The sequence below is a fragment of the Glycine max genome, chromosome 4, assembly GCF_000004515.6.
Source record: "Glycine max cultivar Williams 82 chromosome 4, Glycine_max_v4.0, whole genome shotgun sequence".
NCBI classification, from domain to species: domain Eukaryota; kingdom Viridiplantae; phylum Streptophyta; class Magnoliopsida; order Fabales; family Fabaceae; genus Glycine; species Glycine max.
The window spans coordinates 46,357,708-46,384,777 of record NC_016091.4 but is presented as its reverse complement, the minus strand read 5'-3'; the positions used below and the strand labels follow the sequence as shown (position 1 = coordinate 46,384,777).

The 27,070-nt window shown below is 33.6% G+C and overlaps 3 protein-coding genes across 8 annotated transcripts; 1 reads left to right on the top strand and 2 right to left on the bottom strand.

The window, feature by feature from the left end:
- Nucleotides 1-2,599: 2,599 nt before the first annotated feature.
- LOC100802766 (ribonuclease TUDOR 1) lies at nt 2,600-8,871 on the top strand. Of its 2 annotated transcripts, XM_003523136.5 has the most exons (17): nt 2,603-2,794; nt 3,110-3,279; nt 3,393-3,467; nt 3,612-3,725; nt 3,825-3,929; nt 4,397-4,603; nt 4,686-4,898; nt 4,971-5,078; nt 5,372-5,542; nt 5,628-5,825; nt 5,900-6,259; nt 6,349-6,579; nt 6,657-6,845; nt 6,924-7,001; nt 7,090-7,284; nt 7,923-8,300; nt 8,418-8,871. In XM_003523136.5, the coding sequence occupies exons 2-17, from the start codon at nt 3,121-3,123 to the stop codon at nt 8,607-8,609; spliced, it is 2,973 nt and encodes a 990-aa protein (XP_003523184.1). In that variant the 5' UTR covers nt 2,603-2,794; nt 3,110-3,120; the 3' UTR covers nt 8,610-8,871. The 2 variants fall into 2 exon arrangements, with proteins under 2 accessions (XP_040870879.1, XP_003523184.1); XM_041014945.1 differs by having other exon boundaries at nt 2,600-2,794; nt 6,657-7,001.
- A 5,747-nt stretch (nt 8,872-14,618) lies between these two features.
- LOC100802236 (calnexin homolog) lies at nt 14,619-18,338 on the bottom strand. Its single transcript, XM_003523135.5, has 6 exons — nt 18,067-18,338; nt 17,919-17,988; nt 15,509-16,638; nt 15,343-15,414; nt 15,122-15,235; nt 14,619-15,013 (listed from the first exon to the last, which is right to left on the bottom strand). Exons 1-6 carry the CDS (start codon nt 18,181-18,183, stop codon nt 14,885-14,887), a joined length of 1,632 nt encoding a protein of 543 aa, XP_003523183.1. The 5' UTR covers nt 18,184-18,338; the 3' UTR covers nt 14,619-14,884.
- A 3,672-nt stretch (nt 18,339-22,010) lies between these two features.
- Nucleotides 22,011-25,949, bottom strand: LOC100801703 (calcium-dependent mitochondrial ATP-magnesium/phosphate carrier protein 3). 5 transcript variants are annotated; one of them, XM_003523134.5, is made up of 4 exons: nt 25,287-25,949; nt 23,498-24,280; nt 22,932-23,022; nt 22,011-22,779 (listed from the first exon to the last, which is right to left on the bottom strand). In XM_003523134.5, the coding sequence occupies exons 1-4, from the start codon at nt 25,624-25,626 to the stop codon at nt 22,587-22,589; spliced, it is 1,407 nt and encodes a 468-aa protein (XP_003523182.1). In that variant the 5' UTR covers nt 25,627-25,949; the 3' UTR covers nt 22,011-22,586. The 5 variants fall into 5 exon arrangements, 4 of the variants coding, with proteins under 4 accessions (XP_003523182.1, XP_006578744.1, XP_006578743.1 ...); XM_006578681.3 differs by having other exon boundaries at nt 23,498-24,294; nt 25,287-25,426; XM_006578680.4 differs by lacking the exon at nt 25,287-25,949 and adding an exon at nt 24,779-25,221 and having other exon boundaries at nt 23,498-24,294.
- Nucleotides 25,950-27,070: the final 1,121 nt, after the last annotated feature.

Genomic DNA, 27,070 nt, shown 5'->3' with positions numbered 1-27,070 from the left:
CATTCCCAATGTTAACATCAAAGTACTCCAACCTTAGAGAAAACTATGTGAGTTTCATTAAAACTCACTTAAATATATTTTTTTTAATTAAGAAAGAATAGAAAAATTGTAAATTTCTTACAATGAAATAAAAATAAGTGATAAAATATGACCTAATCCATGATATAAATATCACAATGCATATCCAAATGTTACCTTCAAAGAAGTGACATCGTTATCTCTATGTCATCTTCCTTTTAGCTTTCTATGAAAGTTAAGTTGTTATCTTCTACATATAAGGAAATATGATTTTTTTTTCCAAGTCCGCATAAGCTTTGTTAAAGGATGAAACTATATCATTTATTCTTATCCATAATGTTATCTGCATGGGAAGAGTGAATGTGATTTTGATGCATCACATGCAAGTTAGTTGTAACTATATCACTAGAGTTTGCCTTAGGGTTTCCCATTAACTCTTATAATTGCAACTAGTTGTTGCACTGTTTTGGATAAAGATTTTTTTTCTTGTTTATTTAATGATCTCGTGTGGGTTGACTTTATAATAGAGAAACAACCACTTGAATAGTCTTATTGGGCCCTAACTCATAATTTTTTTCCATTTATGTTCTTTTGGTTGCTTCATTTATTCAACACTTTTAAATTTGATATTTCATTAACTTTTAATGATTGCCCTAATTATTTTGTTCTCATTGGTTTTTGACATACCGTTATCTCTAGGTCTATTTTCATTTCTATTGTTACTTTTTTCTTGAGACTAACCAATCATTTTGTAGCTTTTCCATAAAATTCTTAATAATTATATCAAATGTAATAGTATCTTCTAGGTCCATGGATTTAATATGATTTTAAGTATCTTCTATATTGATAACACCCTGTCCTCTTCCATCTCTTTTTGGGTTAAACCTTCATTCCACATCATTAGAGTAGTTTCAATCTAATGATAGTTTCTTATTTCATAGTCTCGTAACACGACCATGACAATAACATATAACATATAATGAGTAAATCCTGGTATTCTATCTTATCCTAATATATTTTTAATTATACTTTTCCTATAATAAGTTTTGTAAGATCAACCTTCATACATACTCTTGTAAGTTTATCTCATGCAACATTAGGAAATATTGAAATTCATTTTGACATACTTGAAGTTAGAATTACTAAGGCACTCTTATCATAATAAACTAGGTTTAAACATTGTAAACATACTAAAACTAAAGTGCACTTATTGTTTTGGGTAGTAGAAAATGCAAAGTTTGGTGTTTTTGTATTACCAGATAGTGGTCAAACATTATTCACTTTCATAACTCTCACTTTATTAGTCTTCTAATCAAATTTCATAAAATAAAATTGACTGTCAATACCCTTAATCACATCTCTTATTGATTTTCAAATAAATTTTAATTGATCTTTCGTGATCTAAATACCAACATTTTTAAGAATGAGTTTGATTATCAATGCATCATGTCAAGGGAAATATATATAAGATCTTATTTGTTAAGGGAACAATGAACTTTGATTTGTTTTCATCTTTATATTTTATGAATACAAACTTATTTTTTATTAGATCCATCTTTTTCTTGAGAGAGAGGATGATTCTTCCTTCCAATTATTTTTTTAATTAAGAAATGCATGCCTCCTCCACCGTTGATAGGAGGATCTCTAATTGTTAAAATCTTGTACATTATTTATACAAAGAAAATATTTTTTCTTTCTTTCTCTGAGAGCCTATCAACAAAAAAATTAAAAGCATTTTTTAAAAGAAATTTCCAAACAAGATGTGTGGACCTCCAACTCTTGTAACATTTAAACTTAAGCAGTGTGGTAGACATATGAAGGTTTATTTTCACTTTTACACTTTATCATACAAATCACCTTATTCCTATTAAACTGGCCTTTTTAAACCTGTGATGTAAATACTGTACAATAATACAATATTTTTTATGTAAAGAATACGCAACATGAAATGTGCATCGTTATTTTTATTAGTTGGATTGGTAGGAAATACGTAAACAAAGGAAATACACAGTCGTTTTTATATTTTTATACGGGGAGTAAGTATTATCTACATTGTAATCTTCATGTTTTTTTTTTCATCGTTATTTGCATTTTCGTTCTTTATTTCTCTAAAATATTATTATTTTCAAAATTTCAATGTCTCATTATAAAATTAAAAATAATATTATGATGTTTTTATTTCATACATTATTATATATCTAAAATTTCAAACATAAATAATTTAGCTTATGTATGATATTTGTTTATCACATTTTTATTCTAAAAAAATCATTGTTAAAAAAAACAAAAAATATTATTTAAATAATTAAACATATTATTTAAATCCATCTTCATAATCATAATTATGTAAGAAAAAAAAAGGTTCTGGAATTTGGATAATGGAAGAATAAAAAAAATGAGACAAACTAAAATCAAGGAGGCTGATATCATGTTTTTCTCCCTCTGAAAATATATTAGCGATGATGTAATAGGATATCTATGTAGTTTTCGTAATGATTCTAAAGGGCAATTCTCGTAATTACTCCAAAAACAAGGGTCACGATGCATAAGCATCTCGCATTTTCCTCATGGTCCTCGTCTATGTAAACCGGTTTCATCTAAAATCCACATTTCTCTGATTCTGTGTACTCTCCCGGATCCTCCGCCTGGAACTCTTGTTTTGCCGCGCTCGTGCTTCCGCTTCGGATCCATCTAGCGTCACGAAAAAAATCCAGAATTCTGTGTTCGGTTCAGCTCTTTTGGATTTGCTAGATCCGAAGCGCGAACCATTTCGAAGGTATCGCGCTCGCTCTTTGCTGCGTTCGTGATGATCGATCGCATTTTCATTTTCAATTATCCGATCCGTGTTGTTCTTATAAGTTCGCGCACTTGATTTCGAAATCGGAAAATTCTTTTACCGGCGGTGATCCCTGGCGTTTTTTGTTTTGTTTCTGGATCTGAGTTTTTTGATGCAGAATTCATTGAATCTGTTGTTGCATGATAAATGACATGATGTCATGTTACTGAAACTTCTGATTTTCCCGATTAATTGCTTTGAAGGCTGCTGATAATCGTTTTGGCTGTGTCTGCTGTCGTTTTGTCATTGTTGCAGATCGTTGAAGAATGGCATCAACGGCGAGTGGGGCCACCGGATGGTACAGGGGAAGAGTGAAGGCGGTTCCTTCCGGGGACTGTTTGGTCATTGTGGCGATCTCCAGCACCAAACCTGGTCCTTTGCCTGAAAAGACCATTACTCTTTCTTCTTTAATTGCACCTAGACTGGTACTTTTAGTTATTTGACTTTTTTTCATTGGATTAATTAATCAATTAAATAATTTAAGGCTCTGTGTTAATTGCTTTAGTGTTGTTTTTTTTTTTTTTGCGAATTATTGTAGGCGCGTAGAGGTGGTGTGGACGAGCCTTTTGCATGGGAAAGCAGAGAGTTTCTGAGGAAGCTCTGCATAGGGAAGGTGCGTTGAAAATTGAAATAGAGTTCATTGGTTGATTCAGTTGCTACTACTACTACTACTTGAGTGTTGGTTTTGTCTTGTTTCTGGTGAAGCGTGCAATTTGTCTCTGATGTGATGGGTATGTTGGAAATTTTTTTGGAACAGGAAGTGACTTTCAGAGTGGACTACAACGTGCCGTCCATAAGTCGGGACTTTGGAACCGTTTTTGTCGGGGACAAGAATGTTGCCATGCTTGTTGTTTCTCAGGGATGGGTTAAGGTTGAAAGCCGTGTTCTTTGTGTCTGGATGTGCCATGTTTGAATGCTTTACTTAACCCGGTGATGAATTAAGCTGTTGATTGCGGTTTTGTGCATGCAGGTCAGGGAACAGGGGCAGCAGAAAGGAGAAGTTAGTCCGTACCTGGCAGAATTGTTGCGGTTGGAAGAACAGGCTAAACAAGAAGGCCTTGGGCGGTGGAGCAAGGTTTGTTAGGTTTTTCCTCTTTTGAATAAAAGTTTTTTTTTGGTAGACAAAAATTGTAATTAAGGTGTGTTTTTGGCCACAAAAATTGAAAATGAGATGTGAATTCGATGATGCCCTGGCAACTTGGTGTGCTTGGAAACCAAAATGCATTGTGTACGGCATCTTTGCTGATGTAAAGCTAGTGTTTACTACTGTCATTATCTTGAAGTTGACCTAATTACACATTGCATGTAAATTTACTTGTGTTGTGGTAATGAGCACTTGTATGATCTTGTTTTAAACCCACATTTGATTATGGGATGAGCTTATGCAATCTATTCTATAGATATTGTCTTTCACTGTCATTTAAATTAACAGGATAGGATGATGCTAGAATGAGATGAAAATTGGAGATGTGTAGTGACCGTCCCTATTTAATTTATTGAAATCCCTCATCTGTGTACAATTTATGGTTGTGGTGATTTCAGGTTCCCGGTGCTGCAGAGGCTTCAATCAGAAATTTACCACCTTCTGCCCTTGGTGACCCTAGTAACTTTGATGCTATGACTTTTTTAAATGCAAAGAAGGGATTGCCCATGGAGGCAGTTGTTGAGCAGGTTCGTGATGGCAGTACACTCCGTATCTATTTGCTCCCGGAGTTTCAGTTTGTCCAAGTTTTTGTTGCTGGAATTCAGGTATGTGCCAAATTCTGTTGCTATTGCTATTTGCTACCATCTTTATTCGCACATGCAGCTAATTGTTTTACCTTTACCGCAGTCTCCACAAATGGGAAGGAGAGCTGCACCTGAAAGTGTTGTTGAACCAGAGTTGACATCTGATGACACCAACGGAGATGTTCCTGGGGAACCTCGAGCCCCACTTACATCTGCACAAAGGCTTGCAGTTTCAACATCTGCTGCTGAAACTGCAGCCGATCCTTTTGCACATGATGCTAAATTTTTCACTGAGATGCGTGTATTGAATCGAGAAGTGAGTAATGTGTTTCTATAAGTTATATTGATTTTGCAATTCTGAAAATTTTCTAATCCTAATGGTATGTAGGTTCGGCTTGTCCTGGAAGGTGTCGATAAGTTTAGCAATTTAATTGGGTCAGTGTATTATCCTGATGGTGAATCAGCAAAGGACCTGGCATTGGAGCTTGTAGAAAACGTACGTGATTCATTTGTGTGGGGGTGATATTATCATGAGTTATTTGCTCTAAATCAATTAAAGTTTCATGGTGGACCGAATGTGCTTACTTCCATGATTTTGTACCATAATATTACTTCATTGGTTTATTTGAGACTGAAACAAGCTTTTATCCTCTTGTATTTGTACTTAATGTGTGTGTGCGCTCGTGTGTCTGTGTGGGTGTGTGTAGTTTTGTAGATGGAGAATTAAAATGTTCTCCCATATAATCATATACTGAGTATCTTTCCCACTTCAAATTTGCAATCAAATAGGGTTATGCAAAATACGTTGATTGGAGTGCAAATATGATGGAAGAAGAGGCAAAGCAAAAGCTGAAGACTGCTGAACTGCAGGCTAAGAAAGACAGGTTAAGGATGTGGACAAACTATGTACCACCGCCTTCAAATTCAAAGGCAATTCATAACCAGAATTTTTCTGGCAAGGTAAATAATGCTCAATTATTTATTTATGCCAAATAGTCAGTCTTCATTCATATAAGCATATAACATTTTAACTTGAGTTTTACAGGTGGTTGAGGTTGTGAGTGGAGACTGTATTGTTGTTGCTGATGATTCCATTCCATATGGTAGTCCTCTAGCTGAGAGGCGAGTTAACCTTTCAAGTATTAGGTGTCCAAAAATGGGCAATCCTCGTCGAGACGAAAAACCAGCTCCCTATGCCCGTGAAGCAAAGGAGTTCTTGAGAACACGCCTCATTGGTCGTCAAGTATGAAAATATCTTACATACCTTCTAATATCATTTTTGAATTCAGTTGTAATTGATTACTCCTATCTTTTCAGGTTAATGTTCAGATGGAATATTCTAGAAAGGTTTCTCCCACGGATGGATCTGTAGTTCCATCAGCCGCTGATTCCCGAGTAATGGATTTTGGATCAGTCTTTCTATTGTCTGGTGCCAAGGTTGACAATGATGATGCCCCATCATCGGCTCCACCTGCTGGAAGTCAGCAAAATGGGGTGAATGTTGCTGAGTTAATAGTGGGCCGTGGCTTTGGAACTGTCATTAGACATCGTGACTTTGAAGAGAGATCTAACTATTATGATTCTCTTCTTGCTGCTGAATCGCGTGCAATTTCTGGAAGGAAAGGCACCCACTCTGCCAAGGATCCTCCAGTGATGCATATAACTGATTTGACCATGGTAAAAAAATAGTCACATGAACTTTTGTTTCTACACCAAAGCTTATAAATAACTCAAATATGTACCTGTTTCCTTTTGACTCATATTAGGCATCGGCTAAGAAAGCCAGAGACTTCTTGCCTTTCCTGCACCGAAGTAGAAGAGTTCCTGCTGTTGTGGAATATGTGCTCAGTGGCCATCGTTTTAAATTGTTAATTCCAAAAGAAACTTGCAGCATTGCGTTCTCTTTTTCTGGAGTCAGGTGTCCTGGTCGTGATGAACCATATTCAGACGAAGCAATTGCTCTGATGAGGAGAAAGATAATGCAAAGAGATGTTGAGGTAAATCAATTCCTTTCTGAACTTTAGGTTCCTGTATGCTGCTTATTTTATTGTTAAATATTTTGTATTGTTTGCAGATAGAGGTTGAAACCGTTGATAGAACTGGAACGTTCTTGGGATCCTTATGGGAGTCGAGGACCAATGTGGCAATTACACTGCTTGAAGCTGGTCTTGCAAAACTTCATACATCCTTTGGCAGTGATAGAATTCCTGATTTTCATCTTCTGGATCAGGCTGAACAATCTGCTAAGAGGCAAAAGCTGAAAGTAAGAATGGGTCTTGATCATGTTTACATTACCACTCTTTGTTCCCTGTTAACTATTCTAAAGCGAATTGTTTTGCAGATCTGGGAGAATTTTGTTGAAGGAGAGGAAGTATCTAATGGTGCAGCAGTTGAAAACAAACAGCAAGAAGTACTTAAGGTGCTCAAGAATCAGGACACTTTTCACTAATTACCACTTTCATGTTTAAAAATGGTGAATGACTTATCCCGCTGTTATACATTGGTAGGTAATTGTTACAGAAGTCTTGGGTGGTGGTAAATTCTATGTCCAGACAGTTGGAGATCAAAAGATCGCATCCATTCAGCAACAACTTGCTTCTTTGAACCTGAAGGATGCTCCTGTGCTTGGTGCTTTCAATCCTAAGAAGGGTGACATAGTCCTTTGTTATTTTCATGCTGACAAGTCTTGGTACCGGGCAATGGTAAGTTCCTACACAATATTTTTTTCCCCTTCCCCCCATACTGGTCTAAGCATTGCAATTCTGTAGCTGAATAAATGTGGCCATTAAACAGGGGTTGGTTGAAAATATATTCATGATTGGGTCATGAGACCCATTTGTTCCACAATTTTACCCATTTGTTCCACATTTTTCTCTTTTCTGGTATCCTTTGGCTGCTTCCTCCCACCCCCGCTCCCCACTTTGTTATTGATTTGTTATCTAGGTTTCTTGACAAGCATTTACGTCAGTATTCCATCAATATGGTGATATTTAATATTATCCTGTTTATATTTTTTTTGCACTATTAAAGCAGGCTGCTAGAGTTTATAATATACAATGGTTTCATCTTGGTACACCAGATTTTTTTGTTCACAATCTCCCATATGTTATTGACAAATTTGTAACCTAATATTTCATCATATGGCCAACACTACTTGTTTATTACCCCTTTTTGCAATGTCCTGTAATTTTACAGAGTTGATGAGCTGCTAAATAGTCCGTAAATAATTGTATCACCTTGTCTATTTCCACTCAGTTTCTCTTTTCCATATGAAATGGTTTTGGCTGCCATATTCTTTTTTCTTCTCTATATTGATTATTCATAATTGAATTGTGTGTAGGTTGTCAATACACCCCGAGGACCAGTTGAATCACCTAACGACTTGTTCGAAGTATTCTATATTGATTATGGAAATCAAGAAGTAGTACCCTACAGTCAACTACGGCCTGTTGATCCATCTGTGTCTGCTGCTCCGGGTCTTGCTCAACTGTGTAGCCTTGCATACATCAAGATTCCAAACTTGGAAGAGGATTTTGGCCAAGAAGCAGCTGAATATTTGAGTGAACTCACTTTAAACAGTGGAAAAGAGTTCAGGGCCAAGGTTGAGGAGAAAGATACTTCCGGAGGAAAAGTGAAAGGGCAGGGAACTGGGACAGTCCTTGCTGTAACTCTTGTTGCCGTGGATGCTGAAATCAGCGTTAATGCTGCCATGCTACAGGTTATATTACTGTTCACTCTTGCTTGAAGTGTTTGCAAAGTCTTATGGTTTGATCCCTTGTGCTCATACAGAAATAATACCCCACTTTTCTGATTATTTTTTTTTTGGAATTTCCAGGAAGGGCTTGCTAGGACAGAAAAAAGAAACAGGTGGGACAGAAAAGACAGACAGACAGCTCTTGATAATTTGGAGAATTTCCAGGAAGAAGCAAAGACCAGCAGGCGCGGAATGTGGCAGTATGGAGATATTCAGTCAGATGACGAGGACACTGCTCCTCCTCCTAGAAAGGCTGCTGGTGGCCGTAAATAAGTGTAACAGGAGGTAAATTATAAAATAGGCATCTTGAGAGAACATGACTGAAGTTATAGGCTTGAACAATTTTTATTTTTTTGAGCTAGAGAGAAAAAAGAAAATGCCGTGCGGATTCCTTTGTAAGTTTTGTTTTATTTTTCGTTTAAATTTTGTCTTTAGGTTGGTGGGACAATTGTTTTCTATAGATGTCTTAATAAGGTACATGCGGCAAGGTTCTCTGTTACCATGAGGACAACAAAGATGTTTTGTTGTAGTTTAATATTTCTTGCTTGTCTTTTGGTCTTTTAAGAAATTGTCTTCCTTTTTTTCTAGGTTTAGTTTCGACTTAGGGGGAGTTTTAACCGTAATAAAGTTGAGTAGAATTGATTTTAATAGATTTTTTTTTTTTAAAATTTTTAACATAATTAGAATGGGTATTGCGTTGGAATGTGTATTACAGTAGGAAGAATTGATAGCTAGTGTTACCTAAAAGGCACTTATTCGTTGATTGAAGAAACTAGGCCAAATAACTTAGAGCTAAAACATATCCTATATCAAAACTTAGATATGCTACCTGTCCCCATATTTGTCTCTCCACTCATCTCCTGATAACCCTAGTACAAGCACGTTGAGAACAACTTCGAAATAGATCGGATCTCTCTTTAGATTGATGCCCTTTGCAATGATCATTAACTGATAGCTTGGTCATGTGCAATTTCGTAGGTGGATTTTTGCTCTGTATACTTGACCGCCTGTGTCTAACTTTCACCTTGCAGTGTTTGTGGTTTGCCAAATCTACCTGTTGTCTAAGAGTTTCATATCTTGCTTGTCAAAGCAATTCTTTTGTCCTATAACAATACCTATGCTCAACATTTGTATTTCTATTTTATTTTGTCGAGCAACAGAAACACAATAAACACCTACCCCTTATAAACAAATAAAAAATGCAAATGCAAAAATGTTGAAGCTTGTTGCAGCTGGCCATTTGCGGTGGTTAACGGAAGCCCCAGCCTTTAGCTTGTTGTAGGTCACAGCTGCTTCAGCTTGTCGCAGGTTGGTACCGTACAGAGACTCATGGTAATGGTTTGGGCGAATGATTGTCTCGAGTGAAAGAGGAACAGAACAGGGAAGGGTAAAACTTTCTGCACTTTCACTATTGCTTCCTGCACTTCCAATTGCATTGCGGAATGGACTTTTCATGTGCAGGAAGCAATAGCCAACAGGGAAAGAGTAACATTTTTCTTTCGAGTAATACGAGGGAGCCAAGGCCTAAAAGTAGGTAGAAAAACTTGGACAGACTACTTAGATAACCAATAGGGAGTAGCATCGTACCTAGCATCATGCATGAATTATCTCCGCAGTGATTTCCCAAGAGACTCCAACTAGGATTTTACCAGATTGTCAGCATAACAATTAGCTACCGGATATCCATGCTGAACTTCCACTTGCCTGACTAATGGAGTGAATTTTAGGTTATTGTTCTTTCTTTCTTAGGATTAGCGCTTGGAACGAAACCAGCCTCCCTTGTTCAAGGAATGTAGGCTCCAGCTTCTTTAAGAATTTGTTAATTGCTTCAGCTTCAGAACAACCGCATAGTAGTTATACCTTAACACTGCCGTAGATTGAAATTGTTCTAGACAAAATCACAGAAACTACTTGTAGCAGCTTTCAGCTTGATGTGAATCTATTATTCCGAGACGCCAAACTAAACATGCGCTCTACTTAGCAACTCTCCTTTGTGTAACATCCATCCCTACCTTTAAATATTTTCGTTTTCGGTCCAGTAAGAACTTAACTGCAAACGGGAAGAAAAGTCTAAGTAATTCTACCCCTAAGAAAGGCTCCCGAAGCAGCTACCGGTGGAATAGTCCAATAACAGAAATCTTGATCATATCTTGCTCCCAAAGATGCCAATCTGTGAAGAAAATTGCCTCCCCAGATATAATATTTATTTAGTATCTTCTTAAAACGTGAAATTGCATGATTAGGGTGTAATGATAGACTCAACAACACTCATTAGGATAGACTTTGATACTATCTTAGAATATGGATTTGGACAAGTCTTTCACTTATATACTCTATCTTGATCATATATTTAGTTGATGTGGGATCTCTAACTCACTCCCACCATATATGAGACAAAATAGTCACTTCAAGACCGTCCATTTCACATGTTATACATTTGAAATCAAGCAATAACTATTGTTGAAGTCCTTTCTCCATTGCAAAAAGTTTAGCAAATAAAGCATACCGACTAAGTTCTAAAAACCAAATTGAACTGGTCGGTTGAAACAAAAAATCAGTGAACCAATAGGTGACTAATTCGAATAAACCCCAAAACTAGCCTGAAAAAAAGCAAATCAAAGAATCAAAAGGAAAAATCGGCAAAGACCAATTTATTGTAGATTAATGAAAAATACTTAATACAATTTCATTTTTTTCTTATATAAATGAAAATCAACTGAAATATTTATCAATTTTTTATTCTAAAATGTAAACTTGCTATTAAAATATATATATATATATATATATATATATATATATATATATATATATATATATATATATATATATATATATATATATATATATTTTGTTGAAACTTCCACTTATGTTTGATTTGAACTTTCATATGCACTTAAATCTTAAGAAACTATAGAATTATGTTATTTTTTAGTATTATAAAGTTATGATAGTTATGTTTTTATTATTATTATTATCATCGTTATCATCAGTTCGATCCTAGTTCAATTATCTAGTTCAATTGATTGAACTTGTTACTTGACCAGTTCAATGGGCAGTCTAATCTTAAAAATATTGTATATTAGGTCTACAATGGCAGAAAAAACAGAAATCCACTCACCATATGATCTTCTTGCATGTACTACCTCAAGCTCCCACGATATTTACGTTATGAAGATAAGCTCCATTCATGCTCATCTTCACATAATTATCAGTTGGAAGTTCCCGGTGATTCTGAACTTGATAAGTGTGGGAAAAAGATAAATCAGAGCACTTTGAATTCAATGGTTGTAGTATAGATCATTCTCCAAACATATGTTAAATGCCAATAGTATGCAAAAACACCAGATTATTTTTTTCACTTCCATGCTCACCACAGAGTTGAGAGCATCATGGGAGAATCTTTATGCGAGAGAATATAACTTAACCAAGATAGAATATAATCTGTATGGTAGAAATTTAAAGGCATCTCTACCTTTAAATAAAATATAAAATTAAGAATGCTAACATTAACAATAATAATCAATTTTATATGTTTGTGCATATTGAAATATAGATGTGAATAAAGAGTAAAGGAAAAATAAAGATGCTTATAATAGTAGATAAGAAATTCTAAGGCGGAGACAATGGCAAGAGATTTAAACATGTCTCTCTATTGAAACTAGGGATGACAATGTGTATTTGAATTTTATGGATATAAAGATCCGCAAGCGAGATGGATAATTACTCACAGTATTGAGACTGAGTACGCGACGAATATATACCCGCAAATTTATGTGGGCAATAGTGTAGGTACGGATACTATGATACCCGTCCTGTCTTGCCCCACGCATGTGTGTGTGTCATAAATTTGTGTGTGTGTTGCAAATTTGTGTGTGTGTGGGTATTATAGGACCCTACCCATTGTTATCCCTAATTGAAACATGCATAAAGGGATCAGGTTACAAATAATTAAAATCTATAAACAACTTCAAGAATGCAAAAAAAAAAAAACATAGCAAATTTGGTAAAATTAATGGAAAATTATCATATTTCAAACACATTGTCAATGAGTTAGAATTAAAATGAACAGATTAGGAAAAAAAATCTAAAAAAAAAATCAAGTTATAAAAAATATTGTTCAAATTTCCTCAAATCCGAAAAATTGATACAAAAATCAACAATATAACGCACGAAACAAGTCGTTAAGGCATAGCTATGGAACAAAACATACACAATGAAAGAAGCTCCAGATTCTATTGTGAAGGTTGAAGTCATACAACATTCAAATTTCTCCAAGTATGAGAAACTTGTACAAAAATAAACAATAAAAAGGCAAGAAGAAATTCATTATTCAAATTTCCTCAAATTTGAGAAATCAATACAAAAATCAACAACGAAAATGAACAAAACAAGCCTTTAAGACAGATCTAGATCAAAACCAAAACATAAAGTAAAAACACTTTAGATTCTATTGTCATCGCCAAAGTCATGCAACATACAAATTTTCTAAAGTATAAGAAACCTATACAAAAATCAACAATAAAAAAGCACGAAAAAGTCTTTGAAATGGAGATTTAAATCAAAATCCAAATCATAAAGCGAAAGAAGTTTCAGATTTCGCTATCAAGGTCATAGTCGCGTTAGAAAATCTTACAAAAAAAGGTTGTAGTTGTAGATGCAAAAGTTGTGGTCAATGACGACGACTAGAGTACTAGTTGAAGGAGGTGGAGGAATGGGAAGCGGCGATTTGGATGATATAGGGTGTCTCTTCGAAATCTAGGGTTTTGGGGGATTTGAGACATTAGTAAATAAATCTTGCTAAGAAGGATGATGAGAGAGAAAAGGTGGGGTAGGAAAAAAAGGAAAAAAATTCCAAGTTATTGATTTCAAATTTATAATCGGCTTTTGGTTCTTTATCTTACTTTATTAATCATTTTGGCCTTTCATCTTTAAAGAAAATATTTTAGTTCTTTAACTTTTAAATTTGAGCCATCTTGGTCATTCTATCAACTTGAAGGTAATGTCATTAGTATTTCACATTTTGAAGTGGTTATAAAACAAAATTTACAGCTATTTTGAACCACTTACAAGTTAAAAAATAAAAATGACTCAAATTTAGAAGTTAAAGGACAAAAGTGATTAAAATTTGAAAGTTAAACGACCATAAATGAAACTAATAGACTTTTATGTGAAATTTTTTTCTATTATGATGCATAAAAAGTCTCCTTCACAATATCTTTATTTACTTTTTAATATTCTTGTGGTATTTATGATATTAGTGTAAAGTGTTCATTAATTTTGTCGATGACTATTATCTATTAAGGAATCTAACTAGTCACTTTTAGTGAGTCTCTCCTCCCAACTATATTTTTTTCTTTCACAAGTTCAAACCCAAAGATCTTCTTTAAGAAAATCGAACTTAGTATTACTCGGACCAATAACTTATTGATTATTTACTTATAATATATTTAATAAAATAAAAATTTAAAAATTGTATAATAATATTAATATTAATAATAATAACAATAATTGATAACTATGCTCATCATATATAATGTCATTATTTTATAATTTGAATATTCATCTATTTTTATGTAAAACTATTCTCTCTGATATATGAAGCTATCAAGTAAATGTTCTAAAATGAATTTATCTTTAAGCTAAATAAATTTGTAATTGCATGGATCATGAGATTTTTACTTATTACACCCGATACTTCTCCTCATGTTCACTAACCTAAAACAAATACCTTAATTTATTATCTTGTATATCATTGAACACCTCTTCCTTCCACTTGCACCTTAATCATTGATTTGTCGTGCCAACGGCAGACATTGGCACAATAAATTTATTTTTGGGTTGAAAGGAGAGAAAGAGTGAGGGCAAACCTAATGTTACTTTCTTTAATTATGAATTTAGATCTTTTGTTATTCTACTCCTATTTCTTCGTCGTATGTATTTTTTTTGTAAGATTTTAATTATGCTACATTCTTTAAGTAATTGATATTTAAAAAATAAAAATAGACCCTGCTTTTTTCTGCTGTGCCAGTAACTCGTCTGTCAATGGGCCATTTGCACGGAACAATATTTTTTTTTATCGTTTGTTCATAATCCATTATTGACAAAAGTCCATATAAACTGTGTTTGAAATATTAATATTAGCCACATTACAAAATATTAATTGCTACTATTGCATAGTAATAAAAATGAGGGGAAATTATCATTATTCTATTGCATTAGTAGGTAGTATTGAATAGGGATTTTCGTTTAAAAATTATGGAAAGGTAGCTTGGCTTTCTAATCTGCGTTAAAAACAGGATCCATTAATAGAAAAATAAAGACAAAAAATAATTGTACAACTTCAACTACTAGCTCAAACACTCAAGTCTCCAAAAACAGGAGAAGATCTACACCCCTGAAGCAAATAATCTTTTCTTTTTCTTAAAAAAAAAGGGAAAAAAGGAAACGAATGAAAACAGAGTGCACCTAAAATGAAACTAAAGCCCAAAATTTATCTGTAGCTGTGGTGATGATAGTTGACAGGGCGCCATTTAAAAGATTCAACCATTTCAATCTTCTCGCCTTGGCCTCCGACGCGGAGCATTAGATGCTTCCTCTTTCTCTTTGTTTTCTTCATTCTCTGCACCACCTTGGTTATTGGAAGCTTCTGTGCGTTCTGGTTTCTTCTCCACCTTTGCCTGCACAAGAAGAGACTTGGTTATCAGATTTAAATAAAATAATACGGAATAATAATTCCATGAAAGAAATACTATGAATGAGCGTAGGGAAAAAAAATCACTACTCACAGGTTTCTTGCCACCAAATATGAGCCTGAAGAAAATTGACACGAAGACAACCACAACCGCTACAAGAATTCCAATAGTGAGATTTGGCTGTTTCTCAGCTTTCTCAATGAGATCCTGCAGAAAAGCATAAAATATAAGGTTGTATACCAATAAAAGACACACAACGGGTACCAAAAGAGAAGGAAGATAGTAGTTTGAATATTCTATACTTAAGTACTTACGTATATCTTAGATTTGTGGTCGCTCAGGAAGGGAATGTCTGCAATCTTGTACAAGAGGTCAAATACCTTCTTCTGCAAGGTCAGAAATTAACATCATGCATGAGAAAGATATTTTGGGTGCATAACGGGAGTAAAAGAGGGAAAAACCGCAAAATTCTTCTATTACCTGGAAGCCTGCAATACCATCTGAACCAGTTGCAGCCTCATCTTCAGCCTTCTGTTTTTCTTTCTCAATGGTAAACTTGGGCTTCCATGTGGTCTCCCGATAGGATTCTGCAACTTTATCATCGTTAGCTATCAGAATATTGTCAAATAGGATGCCATCCTGCATTGTCCAAATCTCAATGCCAAGAGCAGCAATGGGCTCAAAATCAGGTTTCTCGAGTTCAAAGTATTCAGGGTTTGGAATCTCGCGAGGCTTCCATATGCCCTTGTAATTGGGGTTATCGATGTAAGGAGCACTCCACTTTCCCTTATAAGCTGGATTCCTCTTCATTGGCCTCTTCCATTCACCACAACCAGGGGCTGCCTCACACTTCGGGTTTTCAATCTTTGGGGCTTCCCATTCACCATCCTCCTCATCATCCCAGTCTTCGGGTTTTGTCGCCTCTGGGTCATCAATTTCCTCTGGCTCGTCATCCAACCATCCTTCAGGTTTCTCTGCTTCTTCATCTAAAATTTCCATGGGTGCATCCTCATCCCAGTCATCTGGCTTCACAGCACTTGGGTCCGGGATTTTGGCTCTTTCGTCCCAGTCCTCAGGTTTCTTATCATCAGGATCAGGGATTGTCTTGGAAGGGATAAGAGGAGGCTCAAAGTCCTCAGAAGACAAGAAATTTGCCTTTTTCTTCTCCTCACCATCAATCAAAATTTGCAATTCATTATCGGGCTTCAGAATTGCAGTGTATACATGAGTTAGTTTGTCAGATGGGACAGAAGGAGGATACTTGAGATGGTGTTCAACATACTCCCCACTCTTTGGATTCTTATGCTTGAAAATGAAGTGCACCTTGTTTGTAGCACCACACTTATCAGGACCAAACATGATAGAATATGGAGATTCGTTATCAAATTCCTTTGGTTTCCATCCGCTCTCCTGGGGTCGAAGATATTTAATATATGCGCCACCACATTCGAGGCCATTCTGAAGGCGAGTCTCAAACTGAAGAACAACTGTTCCATCCTTAAGACTGACAGGCTCGTCAAGTTTTTTGACTATAGCATATTTCCGGGCTTGTTCACTAACAAGAAGTCCATAATCATCATGCCCATCACTCTTAGCATGCTTCCAGACACCTAGAACCCAAATTACAAATCAAAATACATCAAAACTCGGTAGATCATAATATATCAAACAGTCTATTTCATTGTTTCAAATATGCACCCCAAAACAAAGGAAAGAGATAAAAATGAAGCATCAAGGGAGGAAAATATCTGTAACCCAATTTTAAGAACGGCGTGGTCAGGTACTACTATCCAAGATTCCAAAAATATAAATAAGTTACGCATATTTTGACATGTCATCCTATCAAAGCAATGTCAACTAGGTAATTTATTATTAGACTTGTCCATTTCTACAAAATGGTTGGACCAACACAATATGCTTTGTGGAATCAACTCTCAACCATTGCAAACTAAATCCTAGTCAGTGACTGTTGAAATATTCCTTGCCTGAGGATATACAATCCTTTTGCAAAATGCACCCTTGTAGCTAGAAAACAGGAGTCAAATGTTTTTTTTACTTTGATTCTGCATGTATAATAATTGAAGTATACGCCAAACATTATTATTATTATTATTATTATTATTATTATTATTATTATTATTATTATTATTATTATCAACGAATTCTCAATATTGCCACCGCAATCTTGTACTTCCTCAATATTTTTCAAAAATTTATAATTAGGTTTGGGTCCACATAATTTTCAAAAAAAATTCCAAAGGGTCCGCCAAATATGACTGCTATTTTTTATATGCACATACAAAGAGAGAGAGGATACGTATCAGGTGAGAGTACAATAAAAGTTAATCTTAATTCATACAATCGGATGGTCAAAATTAATTTTAGTAAGATTTCATTATCGTGACCATTCATAATATAAAATCGAATGGTTAGGATTAACTCGTGAGTGTGTGTGTGTTTGTGTCTATATACATCTTAGGAATGTGAAAATGCAACTATACGTAAAGAGATCATTTATAAAAGTCGCCAACATTTATCTTTAAATCTTGACCATTTAAAACAAGATCCAATGATTTATGTTGATTGTTTCATTTCTCACAAATGATCTTACCAGGTGTGTATCAGTGTATGTGTACTCATTTTATAAATGAATTACAAACATGATTGCAAAATCTAGAAAAATGCACGTGGACCCACAGCCTAATACTTATTTAACAACCTTATTTTGAATTGTTCAAAGGAATTTCTGTACTCCTGGTAGAAACAAACAGATTAGAATGAAATGTTTTCAAACTTCAACTCGGAAGAATAAGTTAGCAACATCAATGTTCAAATAAACCAAACACGCGGTCGAAAAAGGAAAACAAGATGAATCAGAGAATCTGTTTACCGTTGTAATCCTCCTTGTCGGACACAATCCACCGTCCGTCAAAATCCTCGTCGAATGACTCGTAGAAGATCTAAACGACACAAGCATTCTCTAATCAGAGATCCAACACAACAACAACAACTACAACAACAACAACAACAATAATTACCGCGTCGTCGGCGTCATCGGAAGCACGAACGAGGTGAGAGGAAGAGGAAGAAGCAATGAAGAAGAGGAGCATCGCCAAGAGCCCCAGAGCAATTGGGATTCCTTTTCGTTCTCCCATTTCTCTTTCTCTCTGAATCGCCAAACCCTAATAATAATAAGACTGAATGAATTGAAATGAAACACTGTTTTTCTGAGATCTAAATAGATATCTCGATCTTCGAGACGAGAGTGAGAAATGTGACACAGCACTTACCCTTTGTTGCTTTTTCTAGATCTCCTCCTGCTACCTGTTTCCACCAATCATATCAGATGCCACGTGATACTAGCCAATAAGGAATCGCCACGTAGCAGTCTCACTTCTTCCTGCAACAAAATTTCCTTCCCTTCATGAAATTATTGTTTTCTACATTTTTTCACGAGGGGATTTGACTGGGCTTTGTTTCGGGTCCATGGACCATGGGCCTTGAACCCTATTCACGATGAACTCTAGAAAACAAGAGTTTTCGATCTAAATTATACACCAAAAATGAACAAAAAAAAACATTTTTTTTATAAGCAACAAAATAAAATCTTTTTTTAACCACTATAATTTAGAACCTTTTATTTTTAGCTGAAACCCTATAGTATTCTTATAGGTGCAGAGATCAAACTTAGCTTCTTCCCATAAACTTAACTGTATTGTGAAATGAGTTATACTCATTGCATAATAAAATACATTATACACCCACACAACTTATAAAGAAAAATAAGTAACCAAAACATAAAATAAAATAAAAGGTTCATGTTTGATGAAATCTAAGTATCAATGAGCCACTAAAATTAGGTTAATGGATGAGAAATGTAGTCACTTTACTTAGATTATAAGTTCAAAAGTTATTACATAAATATTCATTTCGTTTATATTTTCATAAAATTAATGATTACAAAAATATTAAAAGAATTAATGCAAATGAAAATTATTTATACTTATGAATAATATTGTAAGAATAGTTTCAAAGAACTAATTTTATTTAATATTGATAATAAAATATAATATTTTAAAACATAAATATGTTTTAGAAATGTAATGCATTTCACTTTTAGTCGCTAAAACTCCTGTAATATGGTTAAGATGAACTTTATTGTGATGAACGACTTTATTTTTCACACATTTATTTTTTTGGTGCAAGTGAAAAGTGACATGTAAAAAAAATTGTTAAGAAAGAAACGATTAACGTAAACAGAAGGTCAATTTTTTTTGTTTTATTTTTATAGATTGATTAACAGGTTTATTAATTATTGCCACTAAATATAAGGGTAACCCTAAAATTTCGTCGTCATAAAATAAGAACGTAAGAACTTGAACGGCAGGATTCGAACAGCGCGGGCAGAGCCCACATGATTTCTAGTCATGCCCGATAACCACTAAATAACGTCCACCTTTGTATTTTTCCTGCATTTTTTTTTTTAACTTGAATCAATTAATTTTTTTAAAATTTTTAAACCACATTAACATAAAAAGATATATATATATATATATATATATATATATATATATATATATATATATATATATATATATATATAATTGTTTTTTATCCATATTATTCTGAATACAGTATCAGTAAATTCCGACGTCGAATTTTTAATATAATTTTCACCTAGTTATCTTAAAATGACTACATTACATTAATTTAATAATCTCAAAAACATTAGTTTATATTACACTTAAATTTCACACACCCACACGACTTAAATAGTCGTTACAAAAGACTGTTGAAAGTTCTTCCTTCTAAAATAAAAACATGTCAAGTGGAAAATCAGTATTCCATAATTTCTGATTCAAAATGTGAAGACAAATAACCAACAATTTTTTTTCTTCCTTTTACCTTCTCCGGGTTATATTTAATAATAAACCATGGATATTTTGCACCATTAGAGGAACCTTCCCCGGCAAACATTCTTCTCTACAAAATTATGTTCAAAGTTAGAAAGAACTTGATTTATAACTTATGTTCGTCGTGAAAGAAAAATAAATTAACATATATAATGGAATATTAAACAACAGTCATAGACTGGGAATAACATTAAATTAGTAGCACTTTATGAAGAAAGTATAAAATTAGTAACAAAATTAAGGGGTTTCAATAGTTTATGTATAATTGGTGAAAAAGGGGCAAAATGAAATTAGTTCAAATCATGTTTTCGCAATACATAATCATTTTTCTTATTTTAATACCTAAGCTGCGAATGGAGTTTCAAAGAATCAACTTTTTGTTGAGTACAAATAAAGTACAAAATCAAAGAGATCTAACTCCATTAATTAAATAATAATCAAATAAGTTTTACTCAATTAATTAAATAAGATATATGAATGTTATAATCATATTTAATTTCGATAGATAATAAAAAAATACAAATGGACAAAGTAGTTTTTATTGATACATAGACAAAAAAAAATGATAAGACATGGAAAGAGAGGCAATAAAAGAATGTAAATATATTTTTATATTGTCATTTAAATAAAAATTACTATATAATTAAATTTTTTAATTTTTTAATAATTATTTTAAAATTATAATAAGAAAATTTTGAATTAATTGAAAATATTTTTTATACTAACAATTTATTAAAACTAAGCTCATAAACAAATTAGTACTAGCATATGAATAAATATCTGGTGGCTATATTAAAAAAAAGAATTTATAAAATTTATAAATTCAAATGTATTTCTAATAAACACTCCAAAATTTCACGTGAATCAAAGATCTACTCTCATTTTACATGTGAAGACTTTTGGTTAACTGTGCACAAAGCATTTATATTTTATGAAACCAATGCTCCAATCGTGTACCCCATACGCCTTGGTTGGTACCATCCTATTTTATATATAATTTTTTTTTTTATTTTCATATCTTAATCTTAAACTCACATTACATTTCTTTATCTTTTTTATATTTTCATCTCATTGATCTCATTGCTCATCACACCTATTAGTTTCTCTTCCTTCCTCTCTTATCAGTTATCACCCTCGTTCTCCCTAGTCCCTAATGTGTAACACACACAGTGCTTTATCTACCTGATAGTATATTTTTACACTTGTCGTTATTTGTCGTCCTTTGCCTCCTTTCTCACTTTCTTTTAGAATATTTTTTATTTTATTTTTATCTAAAGCAAAAGAATAATAATTTTCTTCTTGATGATGGGGATAAGCATATCTTCATAACAAAATACTTTTTGAGGGGAGGAAACCATTTGATCTTGAATGCAATTTATGTACTTTTTCATTTTTGTAGATTTGTGATCTCTTTAGTGTGCATTTAAAATCCTTGCACTGTGTTGAAAATTGTCGGATTTCCACCCAAGAATCTTTGTATATTGAGAGGATTTATATGCTGGAATCGTAGAAGTAAGCCCACCCATAAGCCAAGCAAAGGAGCAAAAGTAGGACATGGAGAAAGAAGAGAATGAAGATGATGATATAACTAAATCCAGTTTTGACAAACTATGCTACTCTCTTCCCTGATTTGAAGAGAGAAGTAAGACAAGGCAAGTCATAAAGGCACAGGGAAGGTGACGCCTTTCTTCCGGGTTCAATTCATCGAATTGGACGTGTACTGGTAATTTAGCTAGTTATGTTACAACACAGTCCGCACTTTCAACTCAAAAAAGTGTGTGCGCGTTTTTTCCTTTTTTGTTACACAATAAGTGTCTGTTGAATTTGATTGTTATGTATGGTAATCATTTATGTTTGTTTCTTTCTACAAGCAGACTTTATGTAATTTTGAATATTTAGCTCAAACCGCTGTAATTCTAAATTTTCAGTACATGTTGTTTTGTTTCATGTTTCACATGCTTGCGTTACAAAAAGTATCGTATTTCATACATGATACATCTACCGGTACCATCCTAACTCAGGTAACCCTATTGACGCAACATAACCTTGAATTATTATTGTCAACTTTCTTTTTTTTATCAATAAATGTTAGTTTTTATTAATGAAAAATTCGAAGCCACAGCTTCTTCCTTGTCCCTTCATGATTGTCGACTTATTTATTTCCTCACCTTACTTGACAAAGCTTTCTGCTACTGGTGTGGGTTGATGGCCTTTTTTTTTTTCCAACCATCTTCACGAGTCAATTATATAGTGGAAAAGTATTTTGCCATCTATGATAAAACCCTAATTCTTGATCAACATGTAGTTCACATAATCATGGGGTCATGGGGAAATACTTTCTGAGCTTCTGACTAAAATCGTGTTTTAAGATATCCTCAGAAGAAGGACTTTCTAATATAGCCTCTTATCGTCACCATCAGCGGTTAATGACTTACTAAAGTATCATCAGCATAATTGCTTCAGCAAAAAAATAATACTCAACCATGAGGCATGGTCTACTCAGTGAACGAATTTTACCTACAATTTGAATGTTCACAACTCCGGAAGTACCTTGTGCGGTTGTGCCTAGGGCTAAGCTGATACTTAAAACGACTTTTTGGTTGTCTGGAACATCTTGTGATTGTACCCGTAGAAGAAAAAAAACTCTAATCCAGATCCAGATTCTTCTTCAAACTTTCGTAGACCACATAAGTAATGCTTGCAGCTGGCACAACTTTGAGGAGATTTGGAAAGAGTCCCTTGTAGAAACCTATAAAGCCTTCAAGCTGAAAAGTTCTCCGAAAGGCATCAAACATTCCCTTGTAAGCATCGGAAGTGTTGGAAGGTTGTGCCTGCAGTCTGAGAAGGATGGTAATGTAATATTATATTGACAGCAAAGAGCAACCATAACTAGAAAATCAGCTTTAAAGTACCCAACTGATACCATCCTTCACTCCATCATTTCTTTGGGGAAGAACAGAGAAACAACAGTAATACTGAAAGCATTGTACCTTGTTCGAATAACCTGCAATGGATAGACACAAGTAGCTCCAACAGCCCCAGAAATTGTCCCACATCCTAGTTGTACTAGAGGACCAGGTTCTATGAAGGAGAAAAAAGAGTAAAAGGTCTCACTCCAAGGACCAAAAATTTAAGAGTCAATCTATTGTAAAAAAGAAGAAAAAATCGAAGCTGTTAGTACAAATAAAAACATCAAGTTTAGAAGATTAGATTATTTCAATATGTACAATTGATTATAATCAAATCAGTTTTTGTTTAGGCAAATTTGCTTGGATACAACACAAAATTAGTTTTTACATAGTCAATTGCAAAAAAGAGTATGTATGAAACTGAAATAGAAAAAGGTGGTTGAGAAATTTGGGAATTACATTTTTTTAGGGTGAAAAGACAAGTTTCCATTTCAGATGTATGAAAAACAATTTTTTTCCAAAAAGAAGTTTTTCCAAATTTCAGTTGATATCCCAAAACATGATTATTTTTCAAACAACTTTTTTTTTTTCTCTCAGAAACAAATTTCAGCTGTCCCAAACACCCTAAAGCTGCAGTAATAACATACCACTATCCTGAAGAATATATCTCTTGGACATATCTTTCAAGGTATCATAAGCAGTGAGATCAATGGCTGCATAAGGAATCATGCCAAGCAGAGATGGAACAAGCCCCCTGTAGAAAGCTCGAGGTCCCTCTTGAAACCATATATTCATTGTAAGTGTTCCCAGCTTAGGAACCTTTCCACCTTCAGAGGGACAAGTCTGTAACCTAGTTTTAATGAGATCCATTGGATAGATAGCAGCCTGTGCAATTGCACCAGCCGTACCACCTGCAACAAGCCTCCCAGCAGTACCAATATCTGACTTGTTGCCTTGGGCCTCTCCAATTACTTTTTTCAGCATTTCAAAAGCATAAAATTTGATGGCACTTTCTGGTGCTACCTTCACAACATTCAATCCATTACCTCGAAAAAATCCTAACAGACCATCTTGCTTCCATATCCTTGTTACTGCTGGCATGATAGAAGCACGTTCGCTTTGAACTTGTAAGACCACCTTCAGACGATCAAGAGGAGCAGTTGCTGTACGAGAAATACCTCCTGCTATTCCACCAGCAAGAAAATATTTGCTCCGGTTTGCATGCTTGCTGATGCCTTCGGGAATGACAGCTTGCTCTCCAATGTCAACAAGGCACACCCTCTCCCAATGATGATATATATTTTCAATAGTTGCTTCATGAGGATAAAGTAGAAGAAAATCTCTCCATTCTTCAAAAGTGATAATTCCATTATTATCCTTATCAACATGCTCCACAAAGTGAGCCAGCTCCTCGTCATTCATTTCAATACCTGCAGCATTGAAGCTGCACAGGCTTATGATAAATACTATCAGGGAGAAACAAAAAAACATGGAAAAAGCTTCCACAAAAGGCATAAAGAATATTAGAATACCATCTTCAAAATCCACTAAAAGGGCACAGACTAGAGCAGATTATTGCACACCAAAAACTAAGAAAGCAAAGAAGTAAAACACATTACAGAATCCATCATGAAAAATTGAACCAGCCTTCCCAAATCTCAAGCATCATGCAGATCCAAAGAATGACACCAAACTAAAATTATACACACAAAAAAATGCACAGGACATCAGTAAAAGAGAGACATATCAAGGCGAGTTCAACAAAACTGTGAAGGTATATAAAACATCTCAAGTCTCTCAACATTCTTCGAACATAATCGTTCTGACTGGCAACAAATGTCTGTCAAAAAACAAAAGCAAACACCTCTTCACTATCACAGAATCCACAAATCTGTTTCCTACTAAAAACAATCTTACTTCATACTCACAGGAACATTGTTATCACTTATCAGCCGGCCAAAACATCAATTGCCAATGTCTAGCCTTACAGTTTGGGTAAATTTCTCTATAAACACTTATACAAGAAGAAAACAAAAAAGTAAAATGAATTAAATTTCTCCGCTAACTTAAAATCAACTTATACATCCCAACTTTTGAAGAAGTTAAAAAAGAGGGTTTTCTATTAAAGTGCAAAAGTTAAATTCACTTTTACTTTTTTTTTTTTTCCTTATCCTGTAAGTGCTTTCCGGTTATCCAAACATTATCCAAAAGCAAGTTTCAGAAGCATGAAAGCCACCTCAAACCTGCCGTAAGTACCTTCCGGTTATCATATTTTATATTTAAAAGGTTTTCTTAAAGTAACTTAAATGATAAAAAAAAAATTACTTTTGAACACTAATAACTGTAGCAATTTTTCGTAAAAAAAAAACTGTAGCAATTTGAGAACAACATTAGTACATTAGTAATTAAGAGAGAATAAACACTAAATAGAACTACCAGCTTTGAGTAGAGCTTCGTAGAGCTCTTCAGGGAGAATGGTGCCGTCGTGTTCAACATCAATGGCTTGGAAGATGCGGTAAAGCTCCAACTCCTTGTCGTCCATGTAGCGGCGAAACTCGTGGTACTCGACTCTGCCGTCGCTATTGGCGTCGCAAACCTCGCAGAGTTCCCTGGCGTACTTGTACTCCGGCGGAATCTGCAGCGCCGATAGCCCCGCCTCTATCTGAGCGTAGTCCAAGTAACCGTTGTTGGCGGCGTCGAAGAAGTTGAACAGGCTCCGAATACGAACCTCCCTCTCCTCCTTCGTCTCCCCCAGCGCCACCAGCACGTGATCCATTTCAATTTCAGATCTGACGAAACGCGGTGTCGTATATGCGGAGAGAGACTAGTCAGAAGCTGGTTTGGTTGGAGTTGGAGTTGGAACAGTGGAGAACTGGAGATCGAGAAACGACAGATGGATGAAACTTGAAGTTGCTGAACCAGTAATTGTGATTTGTGACGGTTTTTCGAGGTTTTGCTTCGGATTTTTATGCCACATAATAATACATGGTTTGTTTTGTTGCTGGCAAGAGGATTGATATGGAAAGGAGCTGAGTAAGAGTTGGGAAAAGGGGAATTTTATTGGATATTCTGCCGGCAAACCATGAAAAGGGAACTTTAAAGTTGTCATGGATTTTTTTCGACTGAGGTATTAAATTATTTTACAACTTTAATTTTTTTTCAACTCTAAAGTTATAAGATATTTTATTTTTAAGAAATCTTAAATAATTTTTATTTTAATTGTTTAATAAATTAATGAATTTTATTTTTAATTTTTATTTAATACTTTTATATTTTTTATATTTAATGTTTTTTAATAATGTTAATAATTATTATTTATTTTATAAATTAAAAAAAATAATACAAAAGAATTAATTTAAATAAAAAATATTTAAATATAGTACTTATTTATTCAAAAAAATATTAATATTAGCACACTGTCTAAACAATGATATGTAATACATTTTAATATTTTTTTAAAATTTAAGTCTTTTGTATTATTTTTTTAATTTATGAAATAAATAATAATTCTTAACATTAGTAAAAAAATAGAAAATATATTAAATAAAAAATATAAAAATGTTAAATAAAATTAAAAAGGAAAACATACATTAAATAATTAAATTAAAACAATATTAGGATTTTTTAAAAATATATTATGACTTTAAAGTTGTGCAAGAAAAATTTGAAGTTAGTAAAATAATTTTTGACTTCCATGAAAAAAAATCATTATAACTTTAAAGTCATATTAAAATAAAAAAAATAAAAAATTACAATTTTATTGAAAAAAATAAAGTTATAATATTATTTGCCACTTTCAATTTAAAAGTTTCATCATTCTATGTTCAGAATATTAATTTAAATTTTAGCTTTAGGTAATTTTGAAAAAAGAAATATCCCCTCTGGATCATTTTTCCAATATTCCTTTTTGAACATTCTCTCATCCATAAGTTTTTAACTCCCACGTGGGCAAAAAAAATTATCTTAAAATAATTATTATTTTAATGTTAATTATTTTTTTACTTATATCTTTTATATATAATACTGAATAATAAAATTTATAAATAAATTAATAATAATATACAATTAATTTTATAAAATTATTATTTTATTTATTTATTTATTATTTTTTCTTGATTTACAACCCACGTGGGCAAAAAAAATTATCTTAAAATAATTATTATTTTAATGTTAATTATTTTTTTACTTATATGTTTTATATATAATACTGAATAATAAAA

Coding starts and splice junctions, on each gene's coding strand:
- LOC100802766 (XM_041014945.1), top strand. CDS start 3,121: ATGGCATCAACGGCGAGTGGGGCCACCGGATGGTACAGGGGAAGAGTG. Junction 3,468..3,611: donor GGAAGCTCTGCATAGGGAAG/GTGCGTTGAAAA, acceptor TTTTTGGAACAG/GAAGTGACTTTCAGAGTGGA. Junction 7,002..7,089: donor AACAGCAAGAAGTACTTAAG/GTGCTCAAGAAT, acceptor ATACATTGGTAG/GTAATTGTTACAGAAGTCTT.
- LOC100802236 (XM_003523135.5), bottom strand. CDS start 18,183: ATGGGAGAACGAAAAGGAATCCCAATTGCTCTGGGGCTCTTGGCGATG. Junction 17,989..18,066: donor CCGATGACGCCGACGACGCG/GTAATTATTGTT, acceptor TGTGTCGTTTAG/ATCTTCTACGAGTCATTCGA. Junction 15,236..15,342: donor ACCACAAATCTAAGATATAC/GTAAGTACTTAA, acceptor GCTTTTCTGCAG/GATCTCATTGAGAAAGCTGA.
- LOC100801703 (XM_003523134.5), bottom strand. CDS start 25,626: ATGGATCACGTGCTGGTGGCGCTGGGGGAGACGAAGGAGGAGAGGGAG. Junction 24,281..25,286: donor CGAAGCTCTACTCAAAGCTG/GTAGTTCTATTT, acceptor TCAATGCTGCAG/GTATTGAAATGAATGACGAG. Junction 23,023..23,497: donor ATATATTCTTCAGGATAGTG/GTATGTTATTAC, acceptor TCTCCTTCATAG/AACCTGGTCCTCTAGTACAA.